This window comes from Carcharhinus amblyrhynchos, chromosome 12 (genome assembly GCF_965287045.1).
Source record: "Carcharhinus amblyrhynchos chromosome 12, sCarAmb.v2.hapA, whole genome shotgun sequence".
Classification (NCBI taxonomy): domain Eukaryota; kingdom Metazoa; phylum Chordata; class Chondrichthyes; order Carcharhiniformes; family Carcharhinidae; genus Carcharhinus; species Carcharhinus amblyrhynchos.
In genome coordinates this window covers 62,998,647-63,014,351 of record NC_137335.1, presented here as the reverse complement: position 1 = coordinate 63,014,351, position 15,705 = coordinate 62,998,647, and the positions used below count along the sequence as shown (strand labels likewise).

The following is a 15,705-nucleotide window of genomic DNA, read 5'->3' as shown; positions in this document are numbered from 1 at the left end:
TCTTCAAATAGGATTGGTAATAGACCTCTTGGGAAATCACAGTTCAGTAATGAACTCAAATGGCCAAACACATGGTCAATAACAGCACAGCCCCTTCAACATAACAAAATGTCTCAAGGTACTTCAGAAGCATTATAAAACAAAATGTGATGCAAAGATACATAAGGAGATATTAGAGCAAATGACCAAAAGATTGGTCATTGCTGTGTCTTAACGAACGGAGATGCTTGGGGAGGAAATAGATATTGGCAGTTGAAAGTATGCCCATCAGGAGTGGGCAATTAACACTGAGGATGTACAGAAGACCAGAATCATAGGAGCATAGCTATCACAAGAAGGATGTGGCGCTAGAGGAGATTACAGAAAGAGAGAAGGGGTAAGGACATGAAGAGATTTCAAAACATGGATGAGTATTTTAAAATCACAACACTATTTAACTGAACCGATGTAATTCACCAAGCACAGAAATGATGGGCGAACAGGATTTAGGAGGAGTTAGGACAAAGGCAGCAAAATTTTGGATGCCCTCAAGTTTATAGAGGTTGGCCAGATGTATATTACAATAGTCAAATTTAGAAATAACAAAGACCTGGATGAGTTGAGGCAGGGGCTGAAGAAGGTATTATGGCACCCGAAGGTGCAAACACTTTCATGCTCAATACCTAAATAATTATTAATTTGGCCAAAATCCCAGTATCAAAGATTGATCATTTGCTTATTATTAACTTCAGTTCATAAGAACATAAGAAATAGGAGCAGGAGTAGGCCATCTAGCCCTTCGAGCCTGCCCCGCCATTCAATAAGATCATGGCTGATCTGTCGTGGCTCAGTTCCACTTTCCCGCCCTCTCCCCATAACCCTTAATCCCTTCTCTTATCAAAAACCCATCAACCCGCTTCTTAAAAATATTTAGCGAGGCAGCCTCCACCACTTCAACGGGCAGAGAATTCCAGAGATTCACCACCCTTTGAGTGAAGAAGTTCCTCCTCAACTCCGTTCTAAACCGCCTCCCCTTTATCTTGAGGCTGTGCCCCCTAGTCCTACTGTCTTTTTTGAGCGGGAAGAGTCTCTCCACCTCTATCCTATCCATCCCATTCATCATCTTATACGTCTCAATGAGATCTCCCCTCATTCTTCTAAACTCTAACGAGTACAAGCCTAGTTTATTCAGCCTCTCCTCATAGCTCAATCCCCTCAACTCCGGTATCAGCCTAGTAAACCTCCTCTGCACTCCCTCCAGGGCCAAAATATCCTTGCGCAGGTGCGGCGCCCAAAACTGCACACAGTACTCCAGCTGCGGCCTCACCAATGCCCTATACAGCTGCAGCAAGACCTCCCTACTTTTATATTCAATCCCCCTCGCTATGAAGGCCAGCATCCCATTCGCCTTCCTGACCACCTGCTGCACCTGCAAGCTGGGTTTTTGCGATTCATGCACAAGGACCCCGAGGTCCCTCTGCACTGTCGCCTGCTGCAGTTTTTCGCCACGTAAGAGTTTGGTCAAAGTACCAATAAAAGCCAGTTCCAGTTTCAAACTGAATTGGTGACAAACACCACATAAAGATGCAATGATAAATATACTTCATTCCATCCACTGCAATACTTCACCAGGTAAATTCAAATGCCCTTAAAAAAAACTGAACAAAAAGCTTCTCAAATAGCTTCAAATACAAATTCCATTTCGAGCACAACCAAAAATAATTACAATGGAGGGGCTGCTCCACAAATTTTGCTGGGAAAGAACTCATGGTTTTAGTATTTGCATTTATCAGCTGTTTCACTGCCTTTGTGTGATGAAACATTCTGGGATTTCAGTAAATAATCATTCAGCCTTGCAGTATCATTAAGTGTACTGACCTAAGCTAAATGCAACAGAAAACACCTTTTCTGTGACATGACTACAGCTGTCCAACAAATAATCACAATACTCTGAAAAATTCAAAGAGGTTCAATGCTCATAACACTCGGAGATGGCTAGCTCTGCCACTGTATTGTGGGAAACCCATTGCCACTGGCCTATAAGTTACACCATGAACTATGTCGTTTTACATAAGATATCTGTCCGTTCTGTAAAGCAGTCTTTTAGTGAGATTGCGGCAGTCGCAGAAACAAGATTCAGGTCCCAAATTCTAGCAAATCAAGTACAACAAGAACCACTTTGTTAAGTTGCCTTAGGTGAAATACTAAATTCAAGATACGCCAAGTATAATCTGTTATCATTTCCAGAGCGCTAAAATACATAATCTATGCTAATCAAATATAGTGTGTTCATTTGTAGCTGCATTTCATAAAGACGCTTGTTCATTTCATTTTACTATAAGATTCTTATGGATTAAAAAAATAATTTCATTACTGAAGACTTCTAGATGATAGAGGACTGGGCTCTGTCATTAAAAAAGTGATTTTTTAAAAAAATTTGTTGTTTTAATTTACAATATGTAACCAATAGAAAGATCTTTAAAAACTATTTTAAAAAGTCAAGAAGGAATCAGTGAGATAAACAGTATGTTACTAAGACTAACGAACATACATTGCCTCAATGATAATGGCGAATTATGTAATTATTACCAAAAGAAATTGCACTGAATAATTGTTTTTTTTTTAATGCTGACCTTTTCTTTTTCATTGCCAAAGGCAAGATATGCTCTTTTAGGTCTTAAGAAGGTTAAAATAGATGTTAGGTAAAGTTGACATTAAGGGAAAACTTCCAACACACCTAATCTTTAAATTCTCTTGTTTCTTAACAGACAGTCAGAAGAAATTATTTTTTTCTTGGTGCTGTATTTTTGCTTTCACGAGATACTACGACAGCTGTGTGACTGTGCACCTACTTTCATGACAAATCCTCCAGGGTACGACCTCACTGATATTACGGCTTCAAACTCGTAACCAGGAAAGCCAGAAGGCATTTTGCAAAGGAAAGTGTAAGCAGTTTGCTCTAGTTTAAGTGTAAATTAATCCAATGTATTTTGGCCTGTGGAGAAATGACAGGCAGATGGGAGTTGACAACACTACGCTGTGTGACCTTTTGCTCCATGCTACCCTTATCTTGGGGGTTCTCCTTCGAGCGGTAGTGTCTTCCATAGACCTAGCTGTCACTCAACAATATTTCTATTTTTAGATGCAAGTTGTCTCAATTTATAATTGCATCTCATTCAAGTCTCTGCGCATGATAGACAAAAATTTAATATGAAAACTATCCTCACATGATAAATAAATTTACTGATTAAGAGAAGAATTAGTAAAGTTTTTGGAAGTAATTTATAGTAAAACTAAACATTTTTGAGATTATTTTTGAACATTGTATAATATTATGAAATAGAATGAACCAAAATAAAATTCCATTCTAACAATATTTCCAGTAATGTTGTTTTAGGCACATAACCAGTACTAAACTGTGCCTGATTATGTAAAAAATTATTTGAACAGATCTAGCTTTTTTTGGGGATCTTTAATGAGTTCAAAGATTATATGTGACTCACAAAATAAAACATATATGACTACAGCCTCATGTACAGTTAGAATAAATCTACATTATGTAATTGGCAGATAATAAAATAAAATTATGAAGCATACAACTTTGAAACTGCAATCCTAAATGACACGTTTCCAGTGTTACATCAACAGACGAACTGCTGGATGACTGCAGATACTTATGACTTCACAAGTACAGGAGTAAATCTTTTCCAGTTTGATATCTTTTTTGCAAACAACTAAAAACTGCCCATATTTGTACATCACAACCCAAATAGATTGCTCAATACAAGTCAAAGTTGAGATGCTTTATTGTGTTATGAGGATTTTTTTTGTGTGATGAGGATGTGTTTTTTTTAAAAAGATACCATTTCTAATACTTTTTCTGCTTGGATTTTAATAAACTGCAATCTCCTTACTGCAATGGAAAAATTGCCTGCCAAACATACAACTTGCATTCCACCCCAAGAAAGGAACAGACTTTCAAGTCCACCCTCCACGCTGCACTCTCCAACACCTCCCAGTAGCGCGGAAGACTCAACTCCTGGTGCTTTTTATATTATTACTCTTCAAAAGTTTCTAAGATGAGACATCAAAAATGTAATTATCTATGTACAACACAATGACTACATCAGATACGGTAATCAAATTCTTCTAAAATATACTGCCAGCAAGGCTTTTCAAGAATTGTCAGAGAAAAGAAATTGGAAGGATAAACTAAAAGGCTGCGAAAGCCACGTCTCTCTCTTTCTCTCTCTGAACTATTGTGCACAGATATTGCAGAGTAACCGCCCTGTGATGAGAAAATCAACTGCAAACCAAGATCTTTTGGGGACAAAATGTGCCAATCCACTCCGTGCAGCCACACCCAGGCAAATAACTGAACAAAACGGTCACAATGTGGGATCAGCTCATCAGGACCAGCCAAATGAATCATATATTTCTTTTTCATTGCTTATTTTTCTTCACGAGTTATTAAAAAAATGTCAAGGCCACGCTCAGATTCTACCAGCTGTACTAATGTGTGAGGCCCAGGGAATGTGTGCGATATATGAATGGGGTAACAATTAACTTTCTTTAATTCAGAAAGCAGGCTCAATAAACTTAACCGCTTTCTTTTATTTAAACTCAGAAAACCTGCCTGCTTAATTATCTATGACCTGAGAAAACACACAGTGGAACTCCTACAGTACTGGCAAAGCACATCCTCGCTTCATGCACAACACAACTCTGATATGCCCAGACTCCAACGGTAAATCAGCGGAGTCAATTTTTACCCCTCCTCACATCATCATCATGACTGATATCAAATGTCTTATAAATTACTGGTCAAAAGTCAAGGATATAAAATCTTCTGTTACAAAAACTGTACAAGTTGGCTCAGCAGTTTGTAGGTGAATACAGTGCCCAGTCTAGAAGACGACCCTACAAAAAAAAAAATCAGTTCCTGGATTTTAACCCATGCCTGTGCTGAGTAACTTGGCCATTGTAATAAATTAAAAAGTTATGGCGTAGTTAGAATATGGTATAATTAGATGCAAAAGTTAAAGTAAAGCACAGTAACAAGAGTGGAAGAAATTATGAGGAAAGAAGGTAGAATTGGCAGGGATGGAGATGGGGGCGGGGGAAGAAGAAAGAAACAATTTTTAACTTTTAACTTTGGGTTATTGTTATAGTTCTCTTGGACTCCACCAATGGCTCAATGAATTAATCCAGTAAGCAGCGGAGAAAGGAAAAACCCCGGAGAGTTGGGCCTAGATTAGGAAGGTGGCTGGTGGAATCATGGTTTCCTGCTCTTGATTACTGTACAGTGACTCCTGCTGAAAGAACCTATCGGCTTGGGATAGGGTTCAAGTGTGATGCCTGCTCTCAGAACCAAGCAGCGTTGAAAATCTGTCCCAATTTCTCAACATATAATTTTACTAGCAAATTATTAAATGGCAGAGAATAAAGACGTTCCCTTGGCATGCTGAAAGAGCTAATTCACCCCCTGATTACTGTGCTTCAGAGCAATGGTATGCGAATTATGTTTAAAAAAAACACAGGCAGTAATCTAAACATCCAATTATTAAACTTGGAAGGACCGAGTGGTACACTCCTGCTCCTTTTTCTTATATTCTGAACTTTGATCTAAGTGAATACTTTCACCCACATTTTATATAAAGTGAACTGGAATTTAGCTTACCTGCACTTCTCAGATTAGGATCCAGATCCGGCATCTCTTTAGCAGCCTCTGGGCTGACGCTGTATATGGATGCTCCAGCTTCATTGGCAATACTATAAAAGTCCAAAAAACATTTTTAAAAAGTAACTGGGCCGATTTAATATTCTACGATACTAAATGATTTGGAACAGGGAACATTGGATAGTAGCATTACCCGTTCTCACTAACTCAGATGCTGACAGTATCCCATATGCGAGTATCCTAGGCTACTGTGTCATATGTAGCATTGCAGCATTACTCAGACTTTCACTTTGCTGCTCAGTTCCGAACAAGTAATGATTAGACAAAGAAACAGAAAATGCTGGATACACTCAGCAAGTCTGGCAGCGCCTGTGGAGAGAGAAACACAATTAATGTTTTGAGTTCATATGACCCTTCTGCTGACGGGCCATGTGGACTTGAATCATTAACCGTGTTCCTCTTTCCACTGATGCTGCCAGACTTGCTGAGTTTGTCCAGCATTTTCAGTCTTTATTTCAGGTTTCCAGCAGTTTTGCTTTTCATAATCAGAGATGTCCACTTTCTCCTTCCTCCCCAGTGCCAATATCAAGCGCCTGCCAGCAGCCAATTTGAGTATTTTTTTTCCAGATACATAATACATGGAGGGGCTGATGATTCAGTGGCTACATGCTCCCTGTAGTCAGGTAGTGAGCTAAATGGTCAGGGAACTCAAAGGACCAAGGGGCAGTAGGCATTCATGTACGGCCAGCGTAAAATTAGCCACTTGAGGAGGGCAGCAAGGCAAATTGGAAGAAAGTCTGCTACAAACCATTGCTTATTTTTATAAGCCACGATCAATGCATCAAACCAACATTTTAACACAAATGTCACTGTGCACCAGCAAACAGCTTAAGATGCAACACACAGAAACAAAAAAAAAGTTTATTAGCTTACCACAAATACCAGATTTAAATAGCGGAATGCTCTTTGAAAAGAAATAAAACTTTAAAAGACTGTTTTGAGTGTATCCATCTTTGGATATCTTTCCAATTGCAGCCACCTTACACAGTGCAGAAAGAGAGCAATATTTCCATTACCTCTCCCACCATCACAGAACTTGAAAAGAAATAAAGTTTAAAGAATTGAGAAATGAATTTAATAAAAAGGAAGCAATGTTTTATTACTTTAACATTGTCGCCACCTAGAGGCCATCAGTACCCCGATCCACCCCAGTGTTATTTCATTGGTCAATTTGATCACAAAGAATCCCTACAGTGCACATTTGCCATTCAGCCCATCGAGCTTGCACTGACAACAATCCCACCCAGGTTCCGTAACTCCACATATTTACCCTGCTCATGTTCCTGATCCTAAGAGGCAATTGATCATGACCAATCAACTTAACTTGCTCATCTTTGAAGTGTGGGAAGAAACCAGAGCACCCAAATGAATCCCATGCAGACACGGGCAGAACGTGTAAACTCCACACGGTCAGTCACCCGAGGCCAGAATTGAACCCAGTTCCCTGGTGCTGTGAGGCAGTGATGCTTTTGTTTTAAATGTTTATTTATTAATCACAAATAAGGGTTACATTAACATTGCAATGAAGTTACTGTGAAATTCCCCTAGTCGCCACATTCCAGCGCCTGTTCAGGTCAATGCACCTAATCAGCATGTCTTTCAGACTGTGGGAGGAAACCAGAGCATCCAGAGGAACCTACAGACACACGGGGAGAACATGCAAACTCCACACAAATAGTAACACAAGCTGGGAATCAAACCCGGGTTCCTGACACTGTGAGACAGCAATGCTAATCACTATGCCACCATGCCACCCTTCTATATCTATATTATGATTCCAAATTTGAGTCTCTGCAACTTCATTAACTAATTTTTAGCATTTACCATATTTTTAAGAAATATATTGTGAACACTGACTAAAAATGCAAAGTATTTTTGGTGAAAACATTACAAATGACCCTCAGAATAATGGTTGATTAACCAATTTGTAATACAGTAACATCAGTTCTTCTACTGGCTTTCAGTTTAATCTTGAGAATTCTACTTCACAAACAATATTTTCAATAATTCAAATCAAAATGCAGCAAAGTTTCCAAAGTTCCCTAAGGTTTGATTATTCCTCAGGTGAATCTGGCACATCTTATCCCGGAGCATTGCTGAAATGAACCATTTCACACCTTAAACAACACTATCCGAGAGGATGAAATGGGGGACTGGTGGCATAGTGGTTAGCACAGTTGCCACGCAGTGCCAGGGACCCGGGTTCAATTCTGGCCTCGCGTTACTGTCTGTGTAGAGTTTGCACATTCTCCCCGTGCCTGCGTGGGTTTTCTTTGGGTGCTCTGATTTCCTGCCACAGTCCAAAGATATGCAGGTTAAGCTGAGTGGCCATGCTAAATTGACCCTAGTGTCAGGGGATCAGCAAGGTAAATATATGGGGTTATGGGAGTAGGGCCTGGATGGGATTGTGGTCGGTGCAGACACAATTGGCCAAAAGATTTCCTTCTGCACTATAGAGATTCTGAGTGGTATATAAATCTCATTTTGCTATCTCTTGCCTCAAGCCAAACAAGGCAGATGAAAGGTAAGCAAATCAGTTAGTTTGATGCAAAACAGTCTGAAAAACCACAAGCTGCTGAATGAAAAGTTATTAATCCTCTTCAGGCTAAATAAAAAGCAATTTGTTTGCTTGTCTATGTAGTCCAAAAACACCTTGCACTCATTTTGCATCACTGTCAAATTTTGTACAATTTATCCATGCAAAGTTTTGATCAACAAGGGCGCCAAGGTTTAAGGGGAACTGGCAGAATAGTCGTGTTATGATCACAATCAGATTAGCCATGATTTTATTGAATAGTGGAGCAGGCGATGGACTGAATGTCCCACCCCTGCTCCTATTTCTTAAGATCGAGCTAAATTAATCCAGACAAACTCTACATGAACACTTGCTGTGAAATAAATCAGCTTAACAGTTCACATCAAGCCTGAATTCATTAAGTGCTAACTCAATCCATTGAAGTATATGGATGAAAAACATGAATCCCATTCTAGGTTACGAGAATAGTATTGTTAAACCATTGGATCCATCATTACACAGTAAATGTATACCACTGAAAGTCAACTCACATAAAAGATAAGGTATTCAAACCACTTCAGGCAGCAGCTGAATCAAAAAGATATCTATGGCAAGTCCACATTTGTAACAATGGGTAACAGGGATCCCACAGAGCTCATGTAATTAAACAGTGTGCTGCCACTGGAGTTGTACCAGACGAGAGCTGAAAGGGTGAGTTTCTAACACTGGAGGAACGCACTGTGCATGACTTACATTATAAATTTTCCTTTGGTATTGCATCCACGATGAAGCATTTAGTGTTAACAGTGTCTTTGCCAACAAAACTAGCAATCTGGCCTCAGCAATCACCTGCTACAGCCTTTGTGGTCGGCTCATGAAAGTCATCTGGAAGGTAATTTGCAAGTACAGTTTGCTGGGGAAAAAATCTTCTGATGCCTGCATATGAGAATGCAGAAAAACCTTTTTAGCAAATTACAATGGAAAACAGATGCTTCCCGATTAAGGACATGTCGGTGATGACAGAACTCCACTGACACAATACACTTGCAGCAATTATTTCTGAATTCCGATGGCAAATCTAGTCACACCTGAGATTAAGCTGAAACCCCCTGTGGGAACAGCTTCCCCCAACACAAACACAACACACCTCTTATATTAGACTGAATGAAGTTATAATCACTATTCCCAAACACCAACTTCCAGGAATTACCAAACAGGTTATTATGTCACACAGCACAGGGCACCTTCACATATCTAACCATTTATAAAACTTTAAAATCAAGTGACTTCTGAGTTTATTAAAAATGCTTAAAACTATAGCCCAGGCGCCAGGAAACTAGGAATGGCTTGCGCTGTTCATGATTAAAATGGTAGAAAAAAATTTAGTATTTATTAGCTGTTTCTGAAATCGTTCACGTTTTGCTTTTTAACTCCCTACACTAGAAACGCACAAAAAAATCAAGTTGCATTTACTTAACAGAAAATATGTGCCTTTTTTTAGCCTTACCAGCTTTTAGATATTCAGAGGTTTATACTTGGATTTGCAACCACTTTTGTTTTGAAGAACATCATTCCTTTCTATTTCTGATTTCGCCCCCCCCCACCGCCTCACCAACAGAACTAAAACTAAAGGTCCCTGCAATAAATTCAAAACTGTTAAACTTAATAAAGGAGGTTCAACCCAATATTGCTATTAAAATCTTACTCAAGTCCCTTTTACAAGTGATTGCTGTTCGTGAAACAGGCCCTGTCCCTGCACTTCAGTGAACGAATTAATGCGCAAAGATGAGCAGCAGAATTGAGCCTTACTCTGGTTGCGTCACATTATCAAATTATGAAAACCAATGCCAAGATATGAGTGTCAGATTATTTTTGGCCATTATTCCCATTACATTTTAAGTACTTGAAATGTGATGGAAGCGGGGAAGGAAGCAAAGATGAGAATAAAGGCCCACAAAGTTATATACTGTAAATTTTGATGTGTTGGGATAAGCATGTGCAACTTACAGCCAGGTGGTTTATTAAAATTATACTTAATTAAATGGAACTCTTCTTAAAATGAAATATCCTGAGGTACAACTCTTCCAGCAACCCGAGGCACACAATCTATCGACTCTGATTAGATAGTTAATAAAACGCGTGGCAGCAAATTTTATCTCATTCTTTTCTGACTTAAGTAATTTAGAAGCATTCACTTCAGCGTTTGAATGGCATAATTGTTTTAAAACCTGTGAAAATTATTTGCTGAATATCTGTGCTATGATTTCACAATAGTCTGGAGTGAGAGAATGTTTCCACTTTTGAATTTTTTTGAAATAATTTGAAACAATGAAAATAGAACATGGCTTTGTTTTTCATTTAGCGGGCAGTCTTGCTAATAAAGGTTTTCGCGATTTTTTTTACCTACAATGGTGCTTGTCCACAACCACATTATTCACGAGCTACAACTTTCTATACAGACCATCTATAATAAACATACATTTCCTCAGTTGCTTATATCACAAAATCATAAAACGTGGGCAGCGTGGTGCATAGTGATTAGCCTCACAGCGCCAGAGTCTGGGTTCGATTCCTGGCTTGGATCACTGTCTGTGTGGAGTTTGCATGTTCTCCCCGTGTCTGCATGGGTTTCCTCCGGGTGCTCCGGTTTCCTCCCACAGTCCAAAAATATGCGGGTTAGGTTGATTGGCCACATTAAATTGACCCTTAGTTTCTGGGGGATTAGCAGGATAAATATGTGGGCTAATGGGGATAGGGTGTGATTGTTGTCGGTGAAGGCTCAATAGGCCAAATGGCTTTCTATACTGTAGGGATTCTATGATCTTCATTTATATTTACATTTGCAATATCACAACAAATTGCAAACAGAGGAAATAATTTTTCCAAATTCACTGTTACCTGATTTTTTAAAAACTGTGACGGCTACAGAGCTTGCTAATTTCAAGTTGCTAAATGCGTAGACAATTTCTCTCTTATCCAATTTTAACTTGCTATGTTGTAAAACCAAATGGCTACCGTAAATAATTTTTGAAGGAAAAAAAGCAAAACAGAAATATTGCACTTTTATAGCACCTGCAAGTGGTTTGCAACCTACAAATTATAGCTGAAGTGCAGTCACTTCTGTTTTGGAGAGGTTTCTTGAGGTTGGCTGAACATTGGAAGAACTCTCTGTGCTTTGTCCAATAGTGCCGCAGGACCACTGACATTCACCTGAGCAGGCAAATGGGTGCTTGGTTCTGAGAACTGCACTGATGTGCCAGCCAAGATTACTTGCTGAAGTCTTAGTGTGGGGTTTGAAAACAACCTTCTGGCACAGAGGCAAGAGTTTTACCATTGAATCAAAAGATAAAACATAGGAGAGCAGTAAAACTTTAATCCGCAAAAGGGCAGTGAATGAAATTAAGGTGCATAGTATTTTCTCAGCTTAAATTTTTATGAATAAACATTATCAAGGCAGATTTCTTAATTTACATCAGGTCATTTGATTATTCAATTAAAATGTACTGAAATATTGCTGAAAGGACACCGCAATTGCAAAGCCCTACACAAGCAATAAAATGTTTCAGCCCCCAAGTCATACTGGTTACATCAAAATAAATATCACTTGAATCCATGGGTTCTACTCTTCAGTTTATATAGCACATTTAACAAAATGAAACATCCTAAACTCCTTCTCAGGAGCATTATAAAACAAAGTAGCACACCAAACCACATGAGGAGATAATAAGCCAAGTGACCAAATGGTCAAAGAGGGAGGTTTTAAGAAGTGTCGCATCAGAGAAAAGTAAGGGAGAGAAGTGTAGGGAGTAAATTCTAAGCTTGGAGATGTGGCAACAGAAGCCATGGCCACCAAAGATGGGGGAATAAAAATTAGGAATGCACAACAGGCCAGTATTAGAGGAGAGCAGATATCTCAGAGGGCGAGAGAATGTGAGGGACAGGGAAGCGCGTGGTCATGGAGATTTGAAAACAAGGATGAGAACTTTAAAATCAAGACTAGGAGTTGATGTCGGTCGGTGAGCACAGAGGTATCAACGAACTTGCTGCAAGGTAAAACATGGAGAGCAGAATGAAGCAATAAAAACTGTTGAGCACTTCAGGCTAGGAATTCCAATAAGGACCTTTAGAAATTTTAAAAACTCAAAAGACTTTTGAAAGTGCTATCTGCTTTTCCAACTGCATGTTGTTAATCAGATTAAGGTGGTCTCTGACTTTAATTCTGTACTCTTGCAACTACCCAAGACTCATTTGCCTGTTGCCAGGTTCATACATACAGCTGCAAACCAATTGCACAGTTTTCCTGGAACTATAAGATCAGTTTCTAGGGATTAAAGATTTACTGTTTATAATGCATCTTCCAACCCAGCAGCCTAAAGTTTGCCAACAGCATTCTGTGCAGGACCAAGATAGTAGTAGTTTTAAAATATTTTTATCCCAGTTACTCTTTCTTGGAGCTGGCCCACACGTTTGGTCAGCACTCCTCATATGTCAAATGTCTTTCATCACTTTGTTTCAGAGGCGAGCATGGACAGAAAGCCCCAGCAGACTATTGAGCTATGAGTGATAGCACATGCAAAACTCCAATTGGACCTACTGGATTGTGATCTGAGGCAGAGGTTATCCTTTTCCTATTCTATCTTGTGGACCAAATGCCAATCACACACCCATTTCTGCCTACCCAAAGTCTGTTAGTTCATCAGAAACCAGATTCAAATCCAAAATCTTCCCTATTTCTGGGAGCTTAATGTCACAACTTTCTTGAAATTATGACTGCTTCACAGTACTGACTCGAAACACTGCTCACAGATTTACAAAATACTTTACTGCAGATCTGTTTTTGAAAGTACAGTCAGCCAGCTTCAACACAGTAAGAAGTCTCACAACACAAGAGTTAAAGTCCAACAGGTTTATTTTCAATCGCTGCCGCTTCGTCTGATGAAGAAGCAGCGCTCCGAAAAGTCGTGATTCCAAATAAACCATTGGACTTTAACCTGGTGCTGTGAGACTTCTTATTGTGCCTACCCCAGTCCAACACCAGCACCTCCACATCACTGATTCAATACAATTCTTCAAATCTGATGCAAATTAGTAATTTAAATTAGGCAGATCAGAATTTCATCAACAATGTACTATATTTCTATACAAGTCACTATTATCGATCTGAATAAAACATACAGAATCCCTTTTTCTAAAAATTCTGTACAATGACAAAGCTAGATGCAGTCTAAAGTTATCAAATAACAAATGCAACATTACAGCTACAGTCCAAGATTTAGGCAGCATTGATTTTTCCTTCTAGCAGAGGAAAATAAGCTTAAAAAATAAAAAAAAGCCAAAGCAAGGGATTAATTAAAATATTGATTAAACAAAAATCAAGGGCCAGAAACAGAACAAGTCCAGCGCAAGAGGCCATTTGACCAATTATGCCTGTGTCAACTCATCGAAGCAGATATTTAATGAAACCTGCTCTTTTCCCTGCTCAGAATCCTGTGTATTTTCTTTTCGAAGCATACAACCAAGTTCTTTTGAAGGTTATAGATTTAGAAGGCAAAAACGAGAGGTTATTTGCAAGTTTTACTACGCCTCACGGCACCAGGGACCCGGGTTCAATTCCCAGCTTGGAGTCTGCACGTTTTCCATGTATTTGCATAGGTTTCCTCTGGGTGCTCCGGTTTCCACCTACACTCCGAAAGACCTGCTGATTCGGTGCATTGGCCATGCTAAATTCTCCCTCAGTGTATCTGAACAGGCGCTGGAGTTTGGCAACTGGGGGATTTTCGTAGTAACTTCATTGCAGTGTTAATGTAAGCCCACTTGGGACACTAATAAATAAATAGATAAATAATAAAACTTCTGATTTTGCTTCAACTTTATCATCTGCTGGTCAGATTCAAGAACTCTGTTTATGTCTTGTGCTGCTCAGGAGTTTGAAATAATCAGTTTTAGGCTCAAATGCTGCAACATTTTTCAGATCATATACGGACTGATACATTGTTAGTTTGACATACAACTGTAGTGAAGTGGCACTTTGGATACGGAGATGCAATGGCACAGTGGTAATATCACTGGACTAGTAATTGAGAGCAAGACCCAGGGACCCAGGTACAAATCCTGCCACAACAGATGGAGACAGTTTAATTAAATAAAAACAACTTGCAATTAAAAGTCTAATGATGACAATGAATGAAAACATTGTCAACTGTTGTAAAAACCCATCTGGTTCACTAATGTCTTTTAGGGAAGGAAACCTACCATCCTTTTCTGGTCTACGTGTAACTCTCGATCCATAACAGTGTAGTTGACACTAAAATGCCCTCTGAAGTGGACGGGCAATAAATGCTGGCCTAGCCAGCAACGTTCATGTCCCTTTGTAAAATTTTTAAAAATACTTACGTATATGTGTATATGAATATAACAGTTCCTAAGCCATATTGGAATAAAATAACAATACAACAGGTGCCCAGATTTAACAAGAGAACACATATTAATTATGCTAGCTGTAATTCACAAACAGATGGCTTAATATGTATTTTCCCCATTGGTAGCCCCACAACAAATACAGGCTAAGGGAAAATGACATGAATGCTTAAGAACTGAAATAAAACAGAAAGCATCAGAAATAGACAGCAAGACAAGCGGCATTTGTGCAGAAACACTTAACATTATAGGTTAATGAAATTTTGAGAGAACTTTCTCAGTCTGATTCCCAATTCTGCTCTTGCCAAAACAAAAACATTCCCTTCGAACAATTACAGTTTATGGGTGTACTTTTTCGTACTCCCTCAGTTCACATGCATTTCATTCAGTTAAAAAAAATTGTTTGACTCCACATCTATAAACCAGCAGCATAAATTTCTTCTTGGAAGGACTTATGAACATTAAGATTCCCACAGCCAAAGAGAAATGAATGAGTTGGCAGCAAGTTGGTATCCTTCCATCAAATCTGCTTTCAATATCTTTCACAAGGATTTTTGCCCGGAGTTCCGTTTCCAGTCAGTATCACTTTTTCTCATCCCGATGACCCGACGCGTGATCATAATATTTAGAGGGAATCGATGAAAATGTCCTTCTTTAAGAAATACTGATTAAGCTGCTCTGACAATTTTAATGTGCAAGAGCACAAGTGCAATCTTAAAACAGGTTTAAATCAAGACTTGCATACTCAAGATGCCAAATGCCTGTTTTAAGTGAATCACTTTGATGCCTAGAAGTCACTGCGTTCCAATTTGGCAGTAGGTAGTTAGGAACACAGGAACAGAAGTTAAGCACTTAGCCACTCGGTCCTGTTCCACCATTCAACTTAATCCACAGCTGATCTGAATCCCAACTTCCTTTACCTGTTTTGCTCCATATCTCGCGATACGCCGACCAAACAATCTACTGGTCTTGATCACAAACATTTTAATTGACTCAAAATCCACAGCTTTCAGTGACTGTTCCATGTTTGTTACCCTTTATGTTAAAAATTATT

The 15,705-nt window shown here is 39.0% G+C and overlaps 1 protein-coding gene across 3 annotated transcripts in view; it reads right to left on the bottom strand.

Moving 5' to 3' along the window:
• srbd1 (S1 RNA binding domain 1) overlaps nucleotides 1-15,705 on the bottom strand; it is a 240,207-nt gene that overhangs the window by 134,466 nt on the left and 90,036 nt on the right. For all 3 annotated transcript variants that reach the window (XM_080200634.1, XM_080200635.1, XM_080200636.1), the window contains one exon: nucleotides 5,660-5,751. In XM_080200634.1, the coding sequence (XP_080056760.1) occupies nucleotides 5,660-5,751 (92 nt within the window). The remainder of the gene's footprint in view (nucleotides 1-5,659; nucleotides 5,752-15,705) is intronic.